The 27,145-nt window shown below is 41.2% G+C and overlaps 2 protein-coding genes across 17 annotated transcripts in view; one reads left to right on the forward strand and one right to left on the reverse strand.

Moving 5' to 3' along the window:
• Nucleotides 1-27,145, forward strand: part of SENP8 (SUMO peptidase family member, NEDD8 specific) — a 55,602-nt gene that overhangs the window by 18,090 nt on the left and 10,367 nt on the right. For 5 of the 15 annotated variants that reach the window (XM_082444275.1, XM_082444264.1, XM_082444263.1 and 2 more), the window contains exons 3-4: nt 22,231-22,823; nt 24,484-24,581. The exons of 2 other annotated variants lie outside the window; for them this stretch is intronic. The gene's annotated coding sequence lies outside the window, so the exon portion shown is untranslated. The remainder of the gene's footprint in view (nt 1-22,230; nt 22,824-24,483; nt 24,582-27,145) is intronic. 8 more of the 15 variants (XM_082444267.1, XM_082444271.1, XM_082444266.1 and 5 more) reach the window with 6 other exon arrangements.
• GRAMD2A (GRAM domain containing 2A) overlaps nt 24,590-27,145 on the reverse strand; it is a 38,658-nt gene continuing 36,102 nt past the window's right edge. For both annotated transcript variants that reach the window (XM_082443975.1, XM_082443973.1), the window contains one exon: nt 24,590-27,123. In XM_082443975.1, the coding sequence (XP_082300101.1) occupies nt 26,937-27,123 (187 nt within the window). In that variant the 3' untranslated portion in view covers nt 24,590-26,936. The remainder of the gene's footprint in view (nt 27,124-27,145) is intronic.

Consider the following 27,145-nt stretch of genomic DNA (forward strand, 5'->3'; position numbering starts at 1 on the left):
AAACCAAGCTATCTTAACACTTATTAATTCCCTTTTGGTCTCCCTTATCCATATTGGCTTATTCCAAAGGAAAAGCAGTGATCGGTAAACCAAATTAAGACTATGTGAAGTCTAGAATGCAAGAAGAAAATTATAGAAGAACCAAAAACTTATTGCACAGCCCACATACTATTTTTTTTGTCAGAAGTGATTTGACATAACATGACCTATAACTAAATAAACAATTTAAAAGCCGTATGCCAACTCACTGTGCTATTCTGTTGATTTTTAGTTAGTGCCTAGTGACATGTAAAAGGATTGTATTTTTTTTGAATTTTATTTTTTTATACAGCAGGTTCTTATTAGTCATCAATTTTATACACATCAGTGTATACATTTCAATCCCAATCGCCCAATTCATCACGCCAGCCCCCCCCACCCCCCCGCTGCTTTCCCCCCTTGGTATCCATACGTTTGTTCTCTACATCTGTGTCTCAGTTTCTGACCTGCAAACCGGTTCATCTGTACCATTTTTCTAGGTTCCACATATATGCGTTAATATACGATATTTGTTTTGCTCTTTCTGACTTACTTCATTCTCTATGACAGTCTCTAGATCCATCCACGTCTCAACAAATGACCCAATTTCGTTCCTTTTTATGGCTGAGTAATATTCCATTGTATATATGTACCACACCTTCTTTATCCATTCGTCTGTCGATGGGCATTTAGGTTGCTTCCATGACCTGGCTATTGTAAATAGTGCTGCAGTGAACATTGGGGTGCATGTGTCCTTTTGAATTATGGTTTTCTCTGGGTATATGCCCAGTAGTGGGATTGCTGGATCATATGGTAATTCTATTTTTAGTTTTTTAAGGAACCTCCATACTGTTCTCCATAGTGGCTATATCAATTTACATTCCCACCAACAGTGCAAGAGGGTTCCCTTTCCTCCACACCCTCTCCAGCATTTGCTGTTTGTAGATTTTCTGATGATGCCCATTCTAACTGGTGTGAGGTGATACCTCATTGTAGTTTTGATTTGCATTTCTCTAATAATTAGTGATGTTGAGCAGCTTTACATGTGCTTCTTGGCCATCTGTATGTCTTCTTTGGAGAAATGTCTATTTAGGTCTTCTGCCCATTTTTGGATTGGGCTGTTTGTTTTTTTAATATTGAGCTGCATGAGCTGTTTATATAGTTTGGAGATTAATCCTCTGTCCATTGATTCATTTGCAAATATTTTCTCCCATTCTGAGAGTTGTCTTTTCATCTTGTTGATGGTTTCCTTTGCTGTGCAAAAGCTTTGAAGTTTCATTAGGTCCCATTTGTTTATTTTTCTTTTTATTTCCACTACTCTAGGAGGTGGATCAAAAAAGATCTTGCTGTGATTTATGTCAAAGAGTGTTCTTCCTATGTTTTCCTCTAAGAGTTTTATAGTGTCCGGTCTTACATTTAGGTCTCTAATCCATTTTGAGTTTATTTTTGTGTATGGTGTTAGAGAGTGCTATAGATTCATTCTTTTACATGTAGCTGTCCAGCTTTCCCAGCACCACTGATTGAAGAGACTATCTTTTCTCCATCATATATCCTTGCCTCCTTTGTCATAGATTAGTTGACCATAAGTGCGTGGGTTTATCTCTGGGCTTTCTATCTTGTTCCATTGATCTATATTTCTGTTTTTGTGCCAGTACCATATTGTCTTGATGACTGTAGCTTTGTTGTATAGTCTGAAGTCAGGGAGTCTGATTCCTCCAGCTCCGCTTTTTTCCCTCAAGACTGCTTTGGCTATTCGGGGTCTTTTGTGTCTCCATACAAATTTTAACACTTTTTGTTCTAGTTCTGTAAAAAATGCTATTGGTAATTTGATAGGGATTGCATTGAATCTGTAGATTGCTTTGAGTAGTATAGTCATTTTCACAATGTTAATCCTTCCAATCCAAGAACATGGTATATCTCTCCATCTGTTGGTATCATCTTTAATTTCTTTCATCGGTGTCTTATAGTTTTCTGCATATAGGTCTTTTGTCTCCCTAGGTAGGTTTATTCCTAGGTATTTTATTTTTTTTGTTGCAGTGGTAAATGGGAGTGTTTCCTTAATTTCTCTTTCTGATCTTTCATCATTAGTGTATAGGAATGCAGGAGATTTCTATGCATGAATTTTGTATCCTGCAACTTTACCAAACTCATTGATTAGCTCTAGTAGTTTTCTGGTGGCATCTTTAGGATTCTCTATGTATAGTATCATGTCATCTGCAAACAGTGACAGTTTTACTTCTTTTCCAATTTGTATTCCTTTTATTTCTTTTTCTTCTCTGATTGCTGTGGCTAGGACTTCCCAAACTATGTTGAATAACAGTGGTGAGAGTGGACATCCTTGTCTTGTTCCTGATCTTAGAGGAAATGCTTTCAGTTTTTCACCATTGAGAATGATGTTTGCTGTGGGTTTGTCGTATGTGACCTTTATTATGTTGAGGTAGGTTCCCTCTATGCCCACTTTCTGGAGAGTTTCTATCATAAATGGGTGTTGAATTTTGTCAAAAGCTTTTTCTACATCTATTGAGATGATCATATGGTTTTTATTCTTCAATTTGTTAATATGGTGTATCACATTGTTTGATTTGCATATATTGAAGAATCCTTGCATCCCTGGGATAAATCCCACTTGATCATGGTGTATGATCCTTTTAATGTGTTGTTGGATTCTGTTTGCTAGTATTTTGTTGAGGCTTTTAGCATCTGTATTCATCAGTGATATTGGTCTGTCATTTTCTTTTTTTGTAGTATCTTTGTCTGGTTTTGGTATCAGGGTGATGGTGGCCTCATAGAATGAGTGTGGGAAGTGTTCCTTCCTCTGCAATTTTTTGGAAGTTTGAGAAGAATGGGTGTTAGCTCTTCTCTAAATGTTTGATAGAATTCCCCTGTGAAGCCATCTGGTCCTGGACTTTTCTTTGTTGGAAGATTTTTAATCACAGTTTCAATTTCATTAATTGTGATTGGTCTGTTCATATTTTCTACTTCTTCCTGGTTCAGTCTTGGAAGGTTATACCTTTCTAAGAATTTGTCCATTTCTTCCAGGTTGTCCATTTTATTGGCATAGAGTGGCTTGTCTCTTAGGCTGCTTTGTATTTCTGTGGTGTCTGTTGTAACTTCTCCTTTTTCATTTCTAATTTTATTGATTTGAGTCCTTTCCCTCTTTTTCTTGATGAGTCTGGCTAATGGTTTATCAATTTTGTTTATCTTCTCAAAGAACCAGCTTTTAGTTTTATTGATGTTTGCATTGTTTTCTTTGTTTCTATTTCATTTATTTCTGCTCTGATCTTTATGATTTCTTTCCTTCTGCTAACTTTGGGTTTTGTTTGTTCTTCTTTCGCTAGTTCCTTTGGGTGTAAGGTTAGATTCTTTATTTGAGATTGTTCTTGTTTCTTGAGGTAGGCTTGTATAGCTATAAACTTCCCTCTTAGAACTGCTTTTGCTGCATCCCATAGGTTTTGGATCGCCATGTTTTCATTGTCATTTGTCTCTAGGTATTTTCTGATTTCCTCCTTGATTTCTTCAGTGATGTCTCAGTTATTTAGTAATGTATTGTTCAGCCTCCAAGTGTTTGTGTTTTTTACGTTTTTTTCCCTGTAATTGATTTCTAATCTCATAGCATTGTGGTCAGAAAAGATGCTTGATATGATTTCAGTTTTCTTAAATTTACTGAGGCTTGATTTGTGACCCAAGATGTGATCTATCCTGGAGAATGTTCCATGCGCACTTGAGAAGAAAGTGTAATCTGCTGTTTTGGGGATGGAATGTCCTATAAATATCAATTAAATCTATCTGGTCTACTGTGTCATTTAAAGCTTCTGTTTCCTTATTTATTTTCACTTTGGATGATCTGTCCATTGGTGTAAGTGAGGTGTTAAAGTCCCCCACTATTATTGTGTTACTGTCGATTTCCTCTTTTATAGCTGTTAGCAGTTGCCTTATGTATTGAGATGCTCCTATGTTGGGTGCATATATATTTATAATTGTTATTTCTTCTTCTTGGATTGATCTCTTGATCATTATGTAGTGTCCTTCCTTGTCTCTTGTAACATTCTTTATTTTAGTGTCTATTTAATCTGATATGAGTGTAGCCACTCCAGCTTTCTTTTGATTTCCATTTGCATGGAATATCTTTTTCCATCCCCTCACTTTCAGTCTGTATGTGTCCCTAGGTCTGAAGTGGGTCTCTTGTAGACAGCATATATATGGGTCTCGTTTTTGTATGCATTCAGCAAGCCTATGTCTTTTGGTTGGAGCATTTAATCCATTCACGTTTAAGGTAATTATCGATATGTATGTCCCTGCGACCACTTTCTTAATTGTTTTGGGTTTGTTTTTGTAGCTCCTTTTCTTCTCTTGTGTTTCCTACTTAGAGAAGTCCCTTTAGCATTTGTTGTAGAGCTGGTTTGGTGGTGCTGAATTCTCTTAGCTTTTGCTTGTCTGTAAAGCTTTTGATTTCTCCATTGAATCTGAATGAGATCCTTGGCGGTTAGAGTAATCTTGGTTGTAGGTTCTTCCCTTTCATCACTTTAAGTATATCATGCCACTCCCTTCTGGCTTGTAGGGTTTCTGCTGAGAAATCAGCTGTTAACCTTATGGGAGTTCCCTTGTATGTTATGTGTCATTTTTCCCTTGCTGCTTTCAATAATTTTTCTTTGTCTTTAATTTTTGCCAGTTTGCTTACTGTGTGTCTCGGCGTGTTTCTCCTTGGGTTTATCCTGTGTGGGACTCTCTGCGCTTCCTAGACTTGGGTGGCTATTTCCTTTCCCATGTTAGGGAGGTTTTCGACTATAATCTCTTCAGATATTTTCTCGGGTCCTTTCTCTCTCTCTTCTCCTTCTGGGACCCCTATAATGCGAATGTTGTTGCGTTTAAAGTTGTCCCAGAGGTCTCTTAGGCTGTCTTCATTTCTTTTCATTCTTTTTTCTTTATTCTGTTCAGCGGCAGTGAGTTCCACCACTCTGTCTTCCAGGTCACTTATCCGTTCTTCTGCCTCAGTTATTCTGCTATTGATTCCTTCTAGTGTAGTTTTCATTTCAGTTATTGTGTTGTTCATCTCTGTTTGTTTGTTCTTTAATTCTTCTAGGTATTTGTTAAACATTTCTTGCATCTTCTCAATCTTTGCCTCCATTCTTCTTCTGAGGTCTTGGATCATCTTCACTATCATTATTCTGAATTCTTTTTCTGGAAGGTTGCCTATCTCCATTTAGTTGTTTTTCTGGGGTTTTATCTTGTTCCTTCATCTGGTACATAGCCCTCTGCCTTTTCATCTTGTCTATCTTTCTGTGAATGTCAGCCGACATATTTGAAGAGGTCAACTGGCTAGAAGCAGATCAAGACCTAACCTAATTCAACATCTAAATATTAAGAGAATCGGTTACTCAGTTCTGTGAGATCTCGTCCATTCACCATGCAAAGGCTTTCCCAGCTATAACTTTTGCCAATACTTGATAAAGATGGTGTTAGCCCATCTTCCCCCATCTGATTCCCAGAGTGCTTTAAGAAAGGGGGAATATTAAATAACTTCATCAAAATAAAAGCCTTGGTGGACCTCTTACTTTGCTCAGTGAGTGGGCTGCCTTGCTACTCTGGATTGATAACAAGCTTTCCTTCACCTTGTCTATTAGCCATGCACACACTCTTTCCTTATATCCAAAGCTCTGTAGTTTTAAAACTTATAGCTGATAACTTCCCAAGATTACCTGGTTTTTCAGATAAATATTTCTGCTTTCTGATAGTCATTTTTCCTCCCCTCTTTACCTTAATCTGACAGAATTGTTTTCAGTTAGTCATGGTGATTTGAGGACTATTATTGTATCTGAAACTTAGAGACTGAAAGTTGGTTTATTTCTGAGATATAAAGGAGAAAAAGTGACCTTTCTCAACCCTTTCACTTAATTCAAAATGCAGACAATGTAATTTTTAAAATGTGGAACTAAGAGTAAAAAAGAAAAGCTCTCCCTCCTAAATCATGGATATGTTTTTTCAGAGTTATTTCAGATAATGAATAATTTAAATGATATGTTAGATGCACATATTCTATTTCTAATGAGAATTAGATTGCAATGTGTATGGGACTTGAAAGCCAAAGATTAACTTCAGCCATGAAACTTATTTCAGCTACCTCCCCAGCCTAACCCTGCCCCCAGCCCGCATGGCCCAAAATAACCTCACCACTCAGTGACCACAGAGGCGGTAACCCAGTTCCTTTTAGTCGGGAAGGGAAAACCCAGTAAGTGTAAATAAGTACAGGTCACATAGCAGGCCTCAGTGAACACAAGTGGAAACTAAAAGTCAAAGAGAAAGCTACCAAAAAAGTTTCCATTTCAAGTCAGTATATTTGGGATAAAAAAGGATACCTAATGGAAGCTGGGAGCAGGAAAAAAAGATTAGGAACTGGCAATCAGCCATAGAGGTGAAATAGGGAGGGAGGGACAGCAAAAGGACACGGGTTGCCGAGGCCAGGAGTGTAGATATGATAAGAAAGCAATATTGTTTAAATAACTGTTGACTTAGGCATCTAGTCTAGACTGCGAAAGGGTCAAATTTTCTCTGGGAAAAGTTGTTGTCTTTCTGATAATGAATAGCGCAAAGTATGTCTGTTTAAATGTCAGATTGTCGCCCTCTTAAGACAGTACATATGGGAGCAATCTTTCCTGACTCCCTAAGATTCATGCCAGAAATAAATTATTTTTTGAACTAAACTAGTAAAGTCTTTAAAAAAAAAAAAAAGAAGAAGACTAAATCTAAGGTCTCCTTTTCCAGATACATAGCATGATTGGATTGTACCACAGGTTAGTCTACTTCTGTAAAACTTTTGAGTATGCCATTTGTAAGTGTTAACATTGTAAATGACAGGAGAACTTGAGTCTACTTGTAATACTTCACTAGATACTATAACAGCCTGTAAGTTATACACCTGCTTGACTATATACCATTGATATTACATGATACACAATAGGAAAAAGATCTTTTGCTGGTACTGTGCTCCCTTCTTTTAGAGTCAAAAGGATCTAGTGTGCAGAATTCAATTTAAAAAGATTCAGTGGGTAAGCAGGTTATTCAAAAGTGGATTGAGCAGTTATCACACTGAACCACCCTGCTTTCAAATATCCTGTTGTATTGATCCATAAGTAACTCACACTTGTCCAACCTGTGTCTCATATGGAATTGAAAGGTCACCATATATAAACCCAGCTTCACATGGTGGTCAAAAATATCATTGATTTTTCTATTTAACACTGTCCAGATCAAAATATTTCTGCCCTTTGGCTAGATAGCTGTTGAAGTTCCTAAGTACTAGTCCTAATTGGATCAGAATAATTTAAAAACCACAAGTGGATTATATTTCTGATATGTCTTATTATTTTTATAGTTTTTACTATATCCATATTGACTATATGTTTTAATAATAGGTATTCCATTGAAATGGCAAACTCATATGGTTATTTACTGATACTGAAATTTTTTTCTTCCGTCACTTAGAAAAGGGGAGAATAGTTACAGAAATTTACATGCTATGGTGTGGGAAAGAGCATGAATGTTGCAAATCCAAGCACTATCAGTTATACACTTATAGCCTTGGGCAAGTTTCAGATTCAGTAGCCTCATCTGCAAAACGAAGTTGTAGTCTGTTTAAGCAGGTACAATGAGGATTCAGTATGGTGTGTAAAGCATATAGTACACACAAAAATAAACCTATTTCTCTGTCCTACTACCAGTCCATTTTAAGACTAGCAGCAAGTTTGAAAACTTAGTTTTATAGTGCACCCATTCAGCTGTGTGAAAAATGGCCTGATAAATACTGTTATGTCAAAAGAGAAAACTTACTCAAGGGTGGTAAATGACAACTAATCTTTGTATCACTCTATAACGTGCAAAGTACTTTATATACGTTATTATATATAATTATAATCTCATTTAATTGTCAAGTTTTTTCCAGGTATTTTTGTATTGAATTATGGTTGATTTACAGTGTTTCAGGTGTATAGCAAAGTGATTCATTTATACATGTATATATTCTTTTTCAGATTTTTTTCCATTTTCTATTATAGGTTATTACAGGATATTAAATATAGTTCCCTGTGCTATACAGTAGGTCCTTGTTGTTTACCAATTTTATATATAGTAGTGTGTATCTGTTAATCCCAGGTTCCTAATTTATCCCTTACCCCCACTTTCCCCTTTGGTAACCGTAAGTTTGTTTTCTATGTCTTGTGAGTCTTTTTCTGTTTTGTAAATTAGTTCATTGTGTCGTGTTTTTTAATTCTGCATATAAGTGATATGTGATATTTGTCTTTGACTTCACTTAGTATGATAATCTCTAGGCTCATCTATGTTGTTTCCATATATATATATATGAATATACCATGTCTTCTTTATCCATTCATCTGTCGATGGACATTTAGGTTGCTCCCATGTTGTTGTAAATGATGCTGCTGTGAACATTGGGGTGCATGTATCTTTTCAAATTAGAGTCTCCTCCCTATGTATGCCCAGGATTGGGATTGCTGTATCATATGGTAACTCTATTTTTAGTTTTTTAAGGAACTCCACACTGTTCTCCATAGTGGCTGCACCAGTTTACATTCCCACCAACAACGTAGGAGGGTTCCCTTTTGTCCACACCCCCTCCAGCATTTATTATTTGTTGACTTTTTAATGATGGCCATTCTGACCGGTGACCGGTGAGGTGTAACCTCATTGTAGTTTTGATTTGCATTTCTCTAATAATTAGCGATGATAAGCATCTTTTCATGTGCCTGTTAGCCATCTGTATGTCTTCTTTGGGGAAATGTCTCTTTAGGTCTTTTGCCCATTTTTTGATTGGATTGTTTGTTTTGTTGTTGTTTTGATATTGAGCTGTATGGCTGTATGAGCTGTTTGTATATTTTAGAAATTAATCTCTTGTCAGTTGCATTATTTACAAATATTTTCTCCCATTCTGTAGGTTGTCTTTTTGTTTTGTTTATGGTTTCCTTTGCTGTGCAAAAGCTTGTAAGTTTAATTAGGTCCCATTTGTTTATTTTTGCTTTTGTTTCCATTACTCTAGGAGACAGTTCCAGAAAAATACTGTTGTGATTTAGGCCTGTGCTTCCCTTTAGGAGGTTTATAGTATCCAGTCTTATGTTTAGGTCTTTAATCCATTTTGAGTTTATTTTTTTTTATGGTGTTAGAGAATGTTCTAATTTAATTCTTTTATATGTAGCTGTCCAGTTTTCCCAGCACCACTTATTGAAGAGACTGTCTTTTCTCCATTATATATTCTTGCCTCCTTTGTTGTACAGTAACTGATCATAAGTTCATAGGTTTATTTCTGGGCTTTCTGTCCTGTTCCATTGATCTATGTGTTTGTTTTTGTGCCAGTACCATACTGTTTTGATTACTGTAGCTTTGTTGTATAGTCTGAAGTCAAGGAGCCTGATTCCTCCAGCTCCATTCTTAAGATTGTTTTGGCTATTCAGGGTCTTCTGTATTTCTGTACAAGTTTAAAATTTTTTTGTTCTAGTTCTTTGAAAAATGCCATTGGTAATTTGATAGGGATTGCATTGAATCTGTAGATTGCCTTAGATAGTATGGTCATTTTAATATTGATTCTTCCAATCCAAGAACATGGTATATTTTTCCACCTGTTTGTGTCATCTTCAGTTGTTTCATCAGCGTCTTATAGTTTTCAGAGTACAGGGGGTTTTTTGCCTCCTTAGGTAGGTTTATTCCTAGGTATTTTATTCTTTTTGATGCGATGGTAAATGGAGTTGTTGCCTTAATTTCTCTTTCTGATATTTCATTGTTAGTGAATAGAAACTGTATATTAATTTTGTATCCTGCAACTTTACTGAATTCATTGATGAACTCTAATAGTTTTCTGGTGGCACCTTTAGGATGTTCTACATATAGTATCATGTCATCTGCAAACAGTGACAGTTTTACATCTTCTTTTCCAGTTTGGATTCCTTTTATTTCTTTTTCTTCTCTGATTGTTGTGGCTAGGACTTCCAAAACCATGTTGAATAAAAGTGGCAAGAGCGAGCAGCCTTGTCTAATTCCTGATCTTAGCAGGAATGCTTTCAGCTTTTCACCATTGAGCATGATGTTAGCTGTGGGTTTGTCATATGTGGCCTTTATTATGTTCAGGTAGGTTCCCTCTGTGCCTACTTTCTGGAGAGTTTTTTTCATAACTGAATGTTGAATTTTATCAAAAGCTTTTTCTGCATCTGTTGAGATGATCATATGGTTTTTATTCTTCAGTTTGTTAATGTGGTGTATCACATTGATTGAATTGCAGATATTGAAAAATCCGTGCATCCCTGCGATAAATCCCACTTGATCATGGTGTATGATCCTTTTAATGTATTGTTGGAGTTGGTTTGCTAGTATTTTGTTGAGAATTTTTGCATCTATGTTCATCAGTGATATTGGCCTGTAATTTTCTTTATTGTGTGATATCTTTGTCTGGTTTTGGTCTCAAGGTGATGATGGTGGCCTCATAGAATGAGTTCGGAAGTGTTTCTTCCTCTGCAATTTTTGGAATAGTTTCAGAAGGATAGGTGTTAACTCTTCTCTAAATGTTTAGTAGAATTCACCTGTGAAGCCATCTGGTCCTGGACATTTGTTTGTTGGGATTTTTAAATTACTGATTCAGTTTCAGTACTGGTAATTGGTCTGTTCATATTTTCTATTTCCTCCTAGTTCGGTCTTGTGAGATTGTACCTTTGTAAGAATTTGGCTATTTCTTCTAGGTTGTACATTTTATTGGTATATAATTGTTCATAGTAGTCTCTTACAATCCTTTGTACTTCTGTGATGTCGGTTGTAACTTCTTTTTCATTTCTGACTTTATTGATTTGGGCCCTCTCACTTTTTTTCTTGATGAGTCTGGCTAAATGTTCATCAATTTTGTTTATCTTTTCAAAGAACCAGCTTTTCGTCTCATTGATTTTCTTTTTCTTTGCCTCTATTTCATTTATTTCTGCTCTGATATTTGTGATTTATTGCCTTCTACTGACTTTGGGTTTTGTTTGTTCTTCTTCCTCTAGTTGCTTTAGGTGTAAGATTAGGTTGTTTATTTGAGATTTTTCTCATTTCCTGAGGTAAGCATGTATCGCTATAAACTTCCCTCTTAGAACTGCTTTTGTTGAGTCCCATAGGTTTTCGATCATCGTATTTTTGTTCATTTATCTCTAGGTATTTTTTGATTTCTTCTTTGATTTCTTCAGTGATCCATTGGTTGTTTAGTAGAATACTGTTTAGCCTCCGACATGTTTGTGTCTTTTGCAGTTTTTTTTTTTCTTGTAGCTGATTTCTAGTCTCATAGTGTTGTGGTCGGGGGAAAAAAAAAAAGATGCTTGATATGATTTCGATTTTGTTAAATTTACCAAGGCTTGTTTTGTGGCCTAGCATGTGATCTATCCTGGAGAATGTTCCACATATACTTGAAAAGAATGTGTATTCTGCTGCTTTCGGATAGAATGCTCTATAAATATCATCTGGCCTAATGTGTTATTTAAGGTCTGTTTCTTTATTGATTTTCTGTCTGGGTGATCTGTCCATTGATATAAGTGAGGTGTTAAAAAGCCCCCTACTATTCTGTTACTGTTGATTTCTCCTTTTATTTCTGTTAATATTTGCCTTATATATTGAGGTGTTCCTGTGTTGGGTGTATGTGTGTGTGTGTGTGTATATATATATATATATATATATATATTCACAATTTTTTAAATTTTTTTTAATGATATTCTTGTCTGCTTACATTCTTTTTATTTATGTATATATGTGTGTATGGCTGTGTTGGGTCTTCATTTCTGTGTGAGGGCTTTCTCTAGTTGTGGCAAGCGGGGGCCACTCTTCATTGTGGTGCGGGGGCCACTCTTCATCGCGGTGCGCGGGCCTCTCACTATCGCAGCCTCTCATTGCCGAGCACAGGCTCCAGACGCGCAGGCTCAGTAATTGTGGCTCATGGGCTGAGTTGCTCCGCAGCATGTGGGATCTTCCCAGACCAGGGCTTGAACCCTCGTCCCCTGCATTGGCAGGCAGATTCTCAACCACTGTGCCACCAGGGAAGCCCTTCACAATTGTTGTATCTTCTTCTTGGATTGATCCCTTGATCATTATGTAGTATTCTTCTTTGTCCCTTGTAACAGTCTTTATTTTAAAGTCTATTTTGGCTGATATAAGCATTGCTACTCTGGCTTTCTTTTGATTTCCATTTGTGTGGAATACCTTTTTCCTTCTCCTCACTTTCAGTCTGTATGTGTCTCTAGATCTGTGAGTCTTTTGTAGGCAGCATATATACGGGTCTTGTTTTTGTATCCATTCAGCCAGTCTGTCTTTTGGTTGGAGCATTTAGTCTGTTTGTATTTAAGATAATTATCAATATGTACATTTTTTTTTTTTTTGCTACGTTGGGTCTTTTGTTGCTGCGCGTAGGCTTTCTCTAGTTGTGGTGAACAGGGGCTACTCTTTGTTGTGGTGCCCGGGTTTCTCATTGCGGTGGCTTCTCTTGTGGAGCACGGGCTCTAGGTATGCGGGCTTCAGTAGTTGTGGCACACGGTTTCAGTAGTTGTGGCTCGCGGGCTCTAGAGCGCAGGCTCAGTAGTTGTGGCGCACGGACTTAGTTGCTCCGCGGCATGTGGGATCTTCTCAGACCAGGGCTTGAACCCGTGTCCCCTGCATTGGTAGGTGGATTCTTAACCACTGTGCCGCCAGGGAAGTCCTCGATATGTATGTTCTTAATGCCATTTTATTAGTTGTTTTGGATTTGTTTTTGTAGGTCTTTTCCCCCCCCCTTTCTTCTTTTGTTCTCTTTTTTGTGACTTGATGGCTATCTTTAGTGTTATATTTGGATTTCTTTTTCTTTTTGGGGTGTATATCTAGTATAGATTTTTGGTTTGCCGTTACCATGAGGTTTTTGTATAGCAGTTTATTATATACATGATTGTTTTAAGTTGCTGATTCTTAATTTCAAATGCATTTAAAATACCCTGCATTTGTATTCTCTCCTCATGATTGCTGTTTTTGATATCATAGTTTACATCTAATTGTTTTGTGTATCCCTTAAATGCTTATTGTGGATACAGATGATTTTACTACTTTTGTCTTTTAACCTCCATACTACCTTTGTGTGTGGATGACTTGCTACCTTTACTATATGTTTGCCTTTACCAGTGAGCTTTTTCATTCCATAATTTTCTTGTTCCTAAATGTAGCCTTTTATTTTTCGCCTAGAGAAGTTCCTTTAACATGTGTTGTAAAGCTGGTTTGGTGGTGCTGAATTCTTTTAGCTATTGCTTGTCTGTAAAGCTTTTGATTTCTCCATCAAATCTGAATGAGAGCCTTGCTGGGTAGAGTATTTTTGGTTGTAGGTTTTTTTCCTTTCATCACTTTAAGTATATCGTGTCACTCCCTTCTTGCCTTTCAGAATTTTTGCTGAAAAATCAGCTTATAGCCTTACGGGAGTTCCCTCGTATGTTGTTTGTTGCTTTTCCCTTGCTGCTTTTGTATTCTCTTTTTATCTTTAATTTTTGTAATGTTGATTAAAATGTGTCTTGGTTGTTCTCTTTGGGTTAATCCTGTATGGGACTCTGTGCTTCCTGGACTTGGGTGACTGTTTCCTTTCCCAGGTTAGGGAGGTTCTCCTTCTGGGACCCCTATAATGCAAATATTAGTGTGCCTGATGTTGTCCCAGAGGTCTCTTAAACTGTCCTCATTTCTTTTCATTCTTTTCTCTTTTTTCTGTTTAGCGGCAGTGATTTCCACTGCTCTGTCTTCCAGCTCACTAATCTGTTCTTTTGAATACTTTAGTCTACTATTGATTCCTTCTAGTGTATTCTTCATTCCAGTTATTGTATTGTTCATCTCTGTTTGATTGTTCTTTATATTTTCTCTTTGTTAAAAACTTCTAACTTCTCGCTCTGTGCATCCATTCTCCTCCCGAGTTCTTTGATCATCTTTAAGATCATTACTCTGAACTCTTTCTCAGGTAGATTGCCTATCTCCACTTCACTTAGTTGTTCTTCTGCAGTTTTATCTTGTTTCTTCACCTGGAACATATTTTTCTGCCACCTAATTTTGTCTAAATTGCTGTTTGTATTTTTATGTATGTCATAGGTTACTTACGTTTCTCAACCTTGGAGACGTGGCCCTCTGCAGTGCACTCCTCTCTCATCACCCAGGCTATATGCTCTAGGGGTTCCCCCTAAGAGGGCTGCATGGGTCCCTCTGTGTAGCGGACTGACTGTATGCGCTGTCTGGTAGGCTTGGTTAGCCCCTAGTCTAGTTGGTTAATGGGCCCTACCTTGCGCAGATTCTGCTGCATGTTGTTTAGCAGGGCCTGGTCCTGAGGTGGCTGGTTACGGAATCCTAGGGGGCCCCAGGGCTAGTGCTGTCTCACTGGTAGGTAGAGTCAGGGTCCTGAAGACTCTGGGGCTGTTGCCCACCTACTGGCAGGTGAAACCGGATCCTGGGGTTGGTGCCAGGCTTCTGGCAGGCAGAGCTGGTTTCTGAATTCTGGCTGCAGGGCCCAGGGATCCCAGATCTCGTTTCAGATCATTGGTAGGAGAGGGCCAGTTCCTGACACAGTTGGGTGTGGGGTCTGGAGTGTCCTGAAGGTTGCATTGCCCTGTTAGTGGGCAAAGGCAGGGCCCAGCCGGTCCCAGGGTAGGGTCTGGCCTGTGTTGCAGAATCATAATTTTCTTGCTTCCGATGTCTGCTCCCTGGTGGGTGAAACTGGTCTAGAGGCTTGTGCAGCTTTCCTGGTGAGAGGTGCTGGTGCCTGTCCACTGGTTTGTGGAGCTGGGTCTTGGCCCTCTGGTGGGCTAGGCCATGTCTAGGGGAGTGTCTAGAGGTGGCTGTGAGCGCTTTAGTCTTTAGGACACCTGACTGCCAATGGGTGGGGCTGTGTCCCCACCCAGTTAGTTGTTTGGCCTGAGTCATCCTAGCACTAGCGCCTACAGGCTATTGAGTGGGGCCAGGGCTTGGCTCTAATGAGCCAATATGGCAGCTGCCGGGAATGTTCTTGAGGTTGAATGTTCCCCAATATGTCTGCCACCAATGTCTGTGTCACCAGGGTGAGCCACAGCCACCCTCCCACCTCTCCAGGAGACTCTAAGACCAACAGGTAGGTCTGGCCCAGGCTCCTGTCAAATTACTGCTTTTGCCTTGGGTCCCAGTATGCATGAGATTTTGCGTGCACCCTTTAAGAGTGAAGTCTCTGTTTCCCCTAGTCCTGTGGGGCTCCTGTAATTAAGCCCCACTGGCCTTCAAAGCCAAATGCTCTGGGGGCTCATCTTCCCGGTGCCAGACTCCCAGGCTGGACAGCCTCATGTGGGGCTCAGAATTCTCACTCCTGTAGGAGAACCTCTGCAGTATAATTATTCTCCAGTTTGTGGGTTTTCTACCCAGGGGGTGTGGGATTTAATTATATCACGAGTCCACACCTCCTCCCCTACTCGTTGTGGCTCCTTCTTTATGTCTTTAGTTGTAGAAGATCTTTTCTGGTAGGTTCCAGTATTTTTTCATCAACGGTTGTTCTGTAGATAGTTGTGATTTCATTGTGCTTGTGAGAGGAGGTGAGCTCAGGGTCTTTCTACTCCACCATCTTGGTTGTTTTCCTTATTATTCTGATTTTATAGATAAGAAACAAACTTAGTGGAGCTCAGTCACATGATTTCAAGTGACAGGGCCAAGACTCAAGTGCAGGGCCTCCATCTCCTCTTCTCACATTCTTTCCACTTGTACCTTTCTCCCTCTTCCAGAAAATGATAGCAAAAACTCCTTGCTTGAACATTTTAAATGTAATCTTGCCTCACTTTATAAATTTCCTAAATTCTGCAAGTATATTACAGAAACCAATAGTGAGAAACTGTCATCTCAATTAACTGCTAGGTAACAAAATGTATATAATAACTGGCTTTGTTTTATATATTAGATCATATTTGGATCAGCTCCTGACATCGATGTGCTGACCTAAAGTATTTTAAAAGCCCTACATTGTACTTCCTTTCAGATTTCATGTATATGAAAGATGGGAAGTAGAACAAGAGCAGCAGCCTGGGGAAAACTCATACAAAAGAAAGGACTTAAAGGAATTGAGTCAAATAATGGTACTAAGCAAAGGTGGCACACTCTGTACAAAACTGGGGAGATTGGTCACTAAGTTCCAAAATGAAGCAAGTGAAACTCCACCAAGGAAAAAATCAAGTGCCAGATGCATTTAAATTAAGTTTTCTTGTGTAAGGAAAACATACATGTCAGAGTGTCAAAGGAAGTGGTAGCCAACTAAAGTGTTAGTACTAGGGAAGAGTTACCATTACTCAGGAAAAAATTAATCTTGGATCCTGCAGTTTGGGTTAAAAGCCAGAAGAAGAATTACTGCCTGGCTCTTTTCCCTCCATGTACCAAAACAGAGCAACCTGTATTTAGAAGAAAACCTGTCCCCCACGACGCAGGCTAGGACAAGTTTCTCTGCCCTTGGCCATGCTTCCCTTGCCAGCTCACACTCTAGCTCTCCACAGCTGCTGCCTCCGTCTTCGTTCCACAGACCTGCAAAGCCCTCACCTCCTCCCACACTCTTCAACTTCAGAGAGAAAATAGGAACTGTCATGAACTTCAACTTTCCTGACACCAAATCTACAAATCTAACTATATCTGTACCCACCTTTGAGCCTTCCTCACTCCTATTGCAGTGACCCTCATAGCTGTGGCTAATGCCTTCACCTGTGCACAGGGATCTTGTGCAGACAGTTCCTTCACACACAGCAGCAGCAGCAGGAGCCTCTCTCTACTGGCTCTTTTCCATCAGCATTTAGATGTACGTATGTATTAAATCTCCCCATCTTTAAAAATAAATATAGGCATGACCTCATGTCGCCCTCTAGATATTGACCTTTTGCTTTCTTCCTCTTTCCAGCCAGATCTAGTGTCAGTTTCTCACCTCCTGCCCACTTCTCAACCCACTGTAATCTAGACTCTGTGCCCACCACTCTACAAAAAATTCTCAACAAGAGCACTAATGGTTCTCATTTTACTAGTCCTCCTAGCAACATTAAACCCTCCTTTTCAAACAACTCTTCCTTTAATTGATGTGATACCTAGTTTTTCTAGTACTTCCTTGACCACTCTTTCTTATTTGCCAGTTTCTTGTCTATTTGCTGTAGATTCTCAGGTTTTTATTCCCAAATCCCTTTTCTCATTCTGTACACACTTCCTAGGCTCTCCCGTCCTTTCCCCAGGCCAGTGATAGATTTGGGCACATCAGACCTATACTTCTCTCCTGACCTCTGCCAAACTTCTACCTGAACATCCATTTACCAGCCTACTAGACATCTCCCCTTGGATATTTCACAGGCAACTCAAACCCAACAAATCCCAAAGCTCAACTCATCTTCCCCCATCAAATCTGCTCTATCAGTATTTCCTACCTCAGGAAATGGCACCACTGCCCCACCCAATTCTAGCCAGAAATCTAGGAGTCATCCTTTACTTGTCTCTCTCTCACACACTTCACATTTACCAGTCTCCTAGTTGTGTTGATTCTACATCTTGAATATGCTTTAACTCCATGGATTTCTCTCACCAATGCCACCACTGTCATCTGGGCAACCATCATCTCTCATCTGGACTGCCACAGTAGCTTGTAAAGTAGTCTTCCAGTATTCACACATATTGTCCATCCCCCAGTCTGTTTCATATCCTGCCAATATCTTTAATAAAGCTCTGTACAATCTGGCCTCTTCCTGCTTCTCCTGCCTCTCTATGAGCTAGATCTCTCTTGCCCTAGTTTATTGTTCCCCAACTCTGCAGACCTTCTTTTAGTTCCTCCAGCACAGCACATTCTTTTCTCCCCTTAAAGCCTTCCTACTTGCTGTTCTCTCCCCCTCTAACTCTCCAGCACTCTTCATCAGGGAAATTCCTATGGAATCTCTTCCTCAGGGAAATCTTCCCTGATGCACCAGACTAATTTGCTTTCCTTGTTAAACAATACCCTAGAATCATGAAGCCTTTCGGTGTGCCCAAATCACCTATAATTTTTGGTGGTGTAAAATTACAGGTGATTTATAGTGGCAAGATTTTCCAGTCTTGCCACTAAACTGGAAGCCCTGGAGGCCAGGGACGATGTCTCATCACCATTGAATCCATGCTGCTTAGTATAGTGCCTGGCACATGGACACTGGTTATTATTCGTTGAATAAATAAATGCGAATATAGAAGCAATTTATCAAAAAACAGCCCATCATCTTTCCATGGTATTAAAGCAGAAATCAAAATGCCCTGTTAATCAGCATAACTTTTCATGCTTGCATAATACCAAGCTATTGTTGGGGGAGGGTTTGACAAACTTAAGCAACCTGACGGAAAACAAGGAACTCACTAAACATGTAACTCTAACCATGGACCTCTCTTCAACTTATCTGCTGATTTTTTAGAGATTTTCACATTTTACATAGTTATAATCCATGCATAAGCACTATTTTAATTCTGCTTTTTACAAATTTCCTCCCTTAATCACTGTCTACTTGTTTTTGTTTTTTTTTTTACTTGTTATGTTTAATGTTAACCTGGGGTTACAAGAGGTTAATAGGTCATAACTTTCTTAGTCGTTTCCTCCCCAAAGTTAGGTTTTCTTTGGTTAGTTCCGATGTTGTTATGAATAGCATTGCTGCAAACACTCTTCATAAACAACTTTTTCATTCCAAATTATCTCCTTGAGGAATACAAAAGTGGAGTTGAGACATCAAAGCATATGAGCAATTTATTTCCCTTCATATAGATATCCAGAGTTCTCAAAAGAGAATCAATGTGCAGTACCATTAATAATGTATAATAAAAACCTATGTTTAATTCTGTGTAGCCGTACCAACACTGGATTTTATACTTATTTAAGTTTAAATTTTCTTGAAGTTTAATAGATAATAACTAACATTTATTGAGCTCTTTCTATGTGTCAGGGACTTCTAAGTATTTGATGTAAATTTTCCAATTTAATAATAACCATAAAGCTCTAAGGTAGATACTACTATTATCCCCCTTTTAGAGATGAGAAGACTAAAGCTTAGAGTTGCCCAAGTGAATTAATGAGGTTTAAATGTAGATGTGCTGATTCCAGAACCTCTACTCTTAACCACCGTGATACACTGCTGTATGGTTTTTTAGTGGTAATGCTTTTTTTTCTGTTTTATTTACCCAAAAGGAAAAACTACTATTGAAAACAAAAACTGAATGTAGCTTTTCTGGCTTCAGGAGTGTCGCATAATTTATTGCTAGAGAGCTTGTTGTTTTGTTGAGGTAAATATCTTGATGGACCTTTTTGGTTGAGAAAGGTCAACTCTCTGGGTTTAGCCTAAGTGGGCCAGGAGGATACAAAGAGATCAGTTACTCCAAATAATAAGATGAAAGAAATCTGAATTTTCACTGGATGCCCTAGAAAAAGAGAATGAGGCCTAGGAAAGAAAGTAGAGGGAGGTTGGTGAAAAGAACTGAGATGGGATACATGCCAGAAACACGGCAGGAGGCAGGGGCCTACTGGAGGAAATGGCTGTTGAGAAGTTTCCTTAGAGAGAGAATGGCTGTCAAATTGCTATAAGCAGTCACGTGTGCACTGAATTTGAAGTTGTTTTCGGCTTTGTGCCATAGCCTTCCATTAACTCTAAATCTTTCATGCAATTTGGATACATCCGATTATCTTGGTGGTGGATCATTTGGAGGAGTGAAGGATGAGGAGTGGCATATCACGGGCAAAAGAAGGCAATACTAAAGGAACAGGAGACAGTAGACAAGCAGACTGCATCATGGTCTAACCCAGGAGACACAGAAGCAACCTTGGAAACTCTTGCAGAAATTGAGTCTCAGGACTGATGACAGTGGTTGGAAATGGGGCTCGGGCCATTTTTGTACTGACAGAATAACCCTAAGCATTAAATTGTTTGGAGTTGTCCAGGTTGGAAACTTCTGTGTTATAGTCAAGTGGAAAAGAACTTTTGTTGAGCCACAGTAAAAGAAATTTGGTTTATTAGCGGCATTTGTCAGTCTCCTCCTTGCTGTGTGGTAATTACCTTCCAGAACACCAGACTCTTCTGGGTTTCCTTGTGCTTTATCAGGTACTCATCAGTTTCCTTTGCTAGTTCCTCCCTTTCTTCCTGATCTCTTGATCACAGTGTGCCACAGGGCTCGGTCATCCATACTTTCCTCTATCAACGGACACTCAGTCCTTGGTGATCTCATCCAGTCTCCTGCTACTAAATACCATCCAAACGTTGACAGTTCCCAGATTTATATCTCCCAGACTTCTCTCCTGAACTCCAGACACATATATCTATTGCCCACTTGACATCCCCACTTATATGTCTAAAACTCATCTCAAACTTTACATGTTCAATAGTACGTTACTGATCTTCTTCCCAAAAAATGCACCACTCATTGCTTTCTTCATCTCAGTTGATGGCAACTCTGTCCATCCTCTCAAGCCGTAAAACATGAGTCATCCTTTATGACTCTTTTTCTGTTATCCTCCATCTCTAATTTGACAGGAAATTCTGTTGTTTTTACCATCAGAATATATCCAGAATCTGCCCATTTCCACCATCTCTGCTTCTACCACCTGAGTCAGAGCCTCTGTCATCTCTCAACGCAATCACCCCACAGTCTCCTAACTGACCTCCCTGCTTCCACCTTTCCCTGCCTCACAGCCAACAGTGATCCTTTTAAAGCCTGTATAATTAAAGCGTATTTTTCACTCCTTTGCCTCTCATTTCATTCAGAGTAAAAGCCAAAGTTCTTACAGTGGTCTTATCTGATCTTCACTGATTCCTGCTTTAGACAAAGATACATCTTGGTAAATCATAGTTCTTCGTTGCAGGCCAGGCTCTATCCATCCACTCTACCAATTGCCAAAAACAAAATGTTAAAAAGGTGAATGCAAGCCTAGCAAAATTACAGATCAGTAGCTTTTCTGCCTGTGGACAGATTGGACATTCCTTATTCAAAGCAGTGGTTGAGTAAGATGTGACTTGGGGGTGAGGGGGTAGAGAGAGAAATCCTGATATCAGCCACTTTCTTGCTAATGAGCACATTATCTGTAGTTTTGGTGTATCCTCTAGAGGTTTCTAATATGCAGAATGATCTACTTCTGAGCCTCTTTAGACCATTAAGTTCTTTGGCATTGATGACGAATTTCCTGTGGCAAGGAAATCATTTTTACTTTTGTCAGCTATTCTAAGAGTCAATAGATTGATGCAGTTGGTTATGAAAATGCCTGCCAACATTCTGAGGTCCAAGCCCTTACCTCCTGCCTTCTAGACTAATGGTTCTCAATCAGGGGCCACTTTGTCCCCCAGGGGACATTTGGCAATGTCTGGAGATGTTCTTGGTTGTCACAGCTAGGGGTGGGAGGTGCTACTGGCATCAGGTGGGCCAAGGATGTGGCCGAGCACCCACCAATGCACAGGACAAACCCCCCATAACAAGGGATTACGCAGCCCAAAATGGCCGTAGTGCTGAGGTTGAGAAACCGCCATCTAGACTATTCTGGCGGACTTTTAATCTACCTTGTTGCCCCATTGCCAAACCAGCATCCCTAAACCGTCACATTTATCCATCACTCCTAAGTTCCAGTAGTCTCCGTAGCTCTTCATTGCCTGAAAGATCAAGTCTCTCCTTCTCATCCTGGCGTTTAGATCCTGAGGTGTTTTGCACACTTAACGTATCCATTCCCCAGCAGGAACTCTGCTTCTCCTAAGCTTTCATTGGCACCATCCTTCGCACCACCATCCTTTTACTGATGTTACCCCCCCAAACACACAACCGGTGAGGACCCTCCCCACAGCTCTCCTCTGATCCAACTCTTACCCTCCGAAGTCCACACATGTGGCACACCCCTTGCCACTGAGTCAGTCTATGCCACTCCCTTCTGTACATGTCAGGGCTCACATGTCTACACTGTTATACAGCTATTCCCTCTATCTTGTCTCCTCAGTAAACTCTTTGAAGGGGTCCATATTGTATTTCTGGCCCATCGATCTCAGTTTCCACAGCATAAGGTGTGAAAACCATATTGTTGTATTGAGAGTTCCTTGTTGTGAGAGTCAAATGAGCATAAAAAGTACCTTGCATAGGGCCTGGTACCCAGTTTGTTGCTCAGAAAATTACAGAATCATAGTATCTATAGAAGCATACATTCAGGAGTCCATAGCAAGTGCTTAATAAATCTTTTAAATGTAATTACAGACTGGAGAGAGCATGCATTCAGACCAGCCTGGTATTTGGAACTAACAGCAAAGAAAAACTTCCATCAGAAATCCTACACCAATTAACACTCCTTCATGCTAGAGTGAATCCAGGAGCAGTGGGTGTCACATTTTCCCAAAGTGGAGCCTAAGCCAACCTTTCTGCATTTAACAAGTTAATGAACAGCTTGTGGGTAACACTTTGCCCACTCTGGCCCAATTTAGAAGGCTGCCAAAAGGATAAGATGTCAATATGCCACTCTCTGCTTGGCCAGGGTGCCAGCTATATCCTGCCTAAGTGCCTCTGCCCTCAGCCACTGGAGAGCATGATGTCCTTAGAGAAGTCGGCACCAGTAGGATGAGGCTGCAGCGCGGGCCTGGCCTTTCCCCAAGCGGAAGAGAGCCTTGTCTCGGATCCTATGAGAGAAGTGAGTGGGACGTGGTATTCTGAGCAGCCCAGGTTTGGCTTTGGGCCAGGCACTGAGTGGCAAACAAGAAGGAACACATTCCGGGAAGGCGAGGAGCCCTGCCAGCGCGAAGGAGGACCAGCCAGCAGGGCCTGCTGGGCGCCAGGTGCTCCTTGGCTCTGTGGAGGTCAGGCACGCAGAGGATAAACTCGGGTTTCTCTGGATTATCATTTCAGAGGCTTAAACGCCTCCCTCCCCCTCACTTTCAGTGGGCAAAGCGTATGTAGCCATGTAACCGTTAAATTTGAATCCTCTCTGCTCTGGGGTCCAGCCCCTTATCTCTAAATGAAGGGAGGAGGAGAAAGAGTGAAATCACACCTTGCAGAATCCAGGTTTCTGTAATTCTGTGCCCTGGGTAGAAGAAGATGCTACTGACAACAAGGGCAGAGCCGGGGAAAGCCTGGGGTTTCGGTGCCCTTGTTGGAAGCTGAGCTCCCCACTCGCCCCCAGAGCCCCCACCACACACCCACCACACACACATACCCCACACACACACCCCCCACACCCCACACCTAGACACACCACACACCACACCACACACACACCACACACCACACACACACACCCCACACACACACCCCACACACCACACACACACACACCACACACACACACCACACACACACCCCACACACACCCCACACACCACACACACACACACCACACACACACACCCCACACCCCACACACACACACACACCCCACACCCCACACACACACACACCACACACACACACCCCACACTCCACACACACACACCCCACACACACACCCCACACACACACACACCACACCCCACACACACACCCCACACACACCACACCACACACACACACACCACACACACACACCCCACACACACCACACACACACCCCACACACCACACACACCCCCACACCCACACACCCACACACACACACACACACACACACCACATACACCCCACACACACACACACACCCCACACACACACCACACACTCACACCCCACACACACACCACACACACACACCCCCCACACACAAAGCACACACACACACCACACACACCCCACACACCACCCATACGCACACCACACACAAAGCACACACACACCACACACACACACACCCCACCCCACCCACACACACCCCCACACACACCACACACACACACACACCACATACACCCCACACACACACACACCCCATACACACACCACACACTCACACCCCACACACACACCCCACACACACAAAGCACACACCCCACACACCCCACACACCACCCACACGCACACCACACACAAAGCACACACACACCACACACACACACCCCACCCCACACACACACCACACACACCACACAGACACCACACTTGTTCTTCACACCAGCCACTTCTGCCTTCTGACTGACAGACCTCAGGAGATCTGCAGAGTCCTTGGGAATGCTTTCTTCTCATAATCACCTCAGGCCTTTCCCCCAGGGTATGAAAGAAGAGGGGAGAGGAGAGAAAGGACCAAAGGGCACCGGGGAGAAATGGCCATGGGAGCCTGCCCAGCTTCCCTTCTGCCACTGCCAGGGCCTGGGGACAGCGGGGTCCTTTCTTTGAGAAAGAAGAGCAAAGTCTGTCCCTCACTGCCTTGGCTCCAGTTCCTGCTGGACTTTGCTGCCACCTAGTGGCCCAGTGGCATCTCACCTCTCCCCCCCACCCCCCACCCCCCAGAGTGAGATCAGCCTAGGGATCTGGCCTGTCCCAGCCTGAGGCTGACAGGAGAGCCTTCTCTGAAAAGCTTCTCTGCCCTAGGATGCCCTGATTCTGCAGTGCAGCTGCTAGGAGAGAGGAGCAGCACAGGGTCACCACCTCACCTAGCTCAATAGGTGTCCTAATGTCATGGCCACCAGGTGAGAGGGCCAGGGCTGGCTGGGTGGGCGCCTGGAAGTGGGGGCAGTTTCTTACTCCCAGGATGTCTCTGGTGGGATGCAGTTCTCCCAGAGCCCCCCTCACTCCTGAATGCCTTTTTCACGAGAACTTTTGCCCACTCTTATGACTCTTCCTCATCTGGCTAAAGCCCATGTTGCAAGCTGAGGCTCCCGCATAAAATATATATATATCCCTCCATTTCTCCAAGTTTAGGGCTGTTGTTTCTCCCTTATAAAGTTAGCTCGACTTAAAAAATATGATATGCCCTCACTGTGATGCTGCTGCTATGAACCACTCCCTGGGAATAGTGAAAAGGAGGCGTGTGATGGTATGTAGAAATTCAGCCATATTTTTCTGCATAGTACATCCACGTGTTTATTTCCTCTAGCAAAAGAAAGCACTGGGTTTCAGTAACCACTGATTCTGCCAGCTTCAAACTTTCAGACCTGAGCTGCAGTACCCAGGGAGTGTATAAAATCCAAATTCCCTTCTCCTGCCTACCTCCAACCTCTTATATTTTTTATTGTGGCAAAATACATATAAAATTTATCATCTTAATCTTTTTTTTAATTAATTAATTTATTTTTGGCTGTGTTGGGTCTTCGTTGCTGTGCGCGGACTTTCTCTAGTTGCGGCGAGCAGGGGCTACTTTTCGTTGTGGTGCACGGACTTCTCACTGTGGTGGCTTCTCTTGTAGAGCACGGGCTCTAGGCGCGTGGGCTCAGTAGTTGTGGCTCACGGGCTCTAGAGCTCAGGCTCAGTAGTTGTGGCGCACGGGCTTAACACAGACCAGCATGTGGGATCTTCCTGACCAGGGCTCGAACCCGTGTGCCCTACATTGGCAGGCGGATTCTTAACCACTGCGCCACCAGGGAAGCCTTATCATCTTAATCATTTTTAAGTGTATAGTTCCACAGTGTGAGGTACATTCACATTATTGTCCAGCAATCATCACCATCTCCAGAACTCTGTTTATCTTACAAAACTGAAACTCTGTACACATTAAACAATAACTCCCATTTCCCTTCCCCATAGCTCCTGGCAGCCACCATTCTGCTTTCTGTTTCCATGAATCTGACTACCATAGGTACCTCATATATGTAGAGCCATACAGCATTTGTCTTTTTGTGACTGGCTTACTTCACTTAGCATAATGTCGTCAAGGTTTATCCACGTTGTAGCATATGTCAAGACCTTCTTCCTTTTGAAGGTTGAATAATATTCCATTGCATGTATACACCATATTTTGTTTATCCATTCACCTGTCAATAGATACTTGGGTTGCTTCCACCTTTTGGCTGATTGTGACTGACACTGCTATGAACATGGGTGTACAGATAGCTCTTCAAGCCCTTATTTTCAGTTCTTGTGAGTATATACACAGAATTGGAATTACTGGATCATATGGTAATTGTTTTTAATTTTTTGAAGAACTGCCATACTGTTTTCCATAGTGGCTGCACCATTTTACATTCCTACCAATAGTGCATAAGGGTTCCAATTTCTCCACATCCTCAGTAACACTTTTGTTTTCCATTTCTTTGATAGTAGCCATCCTAATGGATATGAAGTGGTATCTAATTGTGGTTTTGATTTGCATTTCCCTAATGACTAGTGGTGTTGAAATGTCTATTCAAGTCCTTTACCAACTTTTAAATAGGTTGTTTTGTTGTTGCTGAGTTGCCCTTTCCAACCTCTTTTCATGTCACTCTCCCACTGACTAGTATTCTAGACTCATGCAGATGGTCTCTCTTTTCCTCAGAGACATATGCGTTCTTTCCTCCCTTTCACAGTTGCCGACACTTTTCCCAGCTCCTTCCATGACTGGCTCCTCATCCTTTAAGCACCAGCTTAAATCTCACTTCAGAGAACATTTCTTGACCACCCATCCAAAGCCACCTCCCTGTTTACTGTATCTCGTATCACTGTTTCTTTCCTTCATGGAACTTAATCACAATCTGGAATTACCTTGTTTGTTCACGATTTACTTGGAACTTATGTTTACGTGGAATGCAAGTGCCATGGGGGATGCAGAGATATTGCCTGACATGTTCACTGCTCTATCCTCAGTGCCTAGCTTAGTACCAGCTCATAGTCTGGGCTCAGCATTTACTGAACGAATGAATCACTACTAGAGGGGGCCTCCCAGAGAGAAAGTAAGGTGACGTGGCACAAATTGGAATTTAACCTCCATAATCTAGGCTTGATGTCATAGAAAAGGACACAGGAGTTTTCTAGCTCTGAGTTCCAGACTTTAATTCCTGAGTCAGGAGCACAGTACTGTTTGTACCGGGGACATTGCTTTGGAGTTGCCCAGGAGAAACAGGGAAGCATTCTCAGTGTCCATCCAACAGAGGGAGGAGGCTATGGTGGTGTGCTGTGGCCGTCCTTACCATTCCCCATATGCCTGAAGTATGAGTCAGCTCAGCTGAAGTCCTGCGAGATGTGCAAAGTACTTGGGATTCTGGGAATGACTTTGGCTCCGTTAGTCTCTTTCGTGCCAAATATGTCAGTAAAGAGCACCTTTAATGAGCAGTCAAAAGAT

Source organism: Balaenoptera physalus (assembly GCF_965194825.1).
Source record: "Balaenoptera physalus genome assembly, chromosome: 2".
NCBI lineage: Eukaryota > Metazoa > Chordata > Mammalia > Artiodactyla > Balaenopteridae > Balaenoptera > Balaenoptera physalus.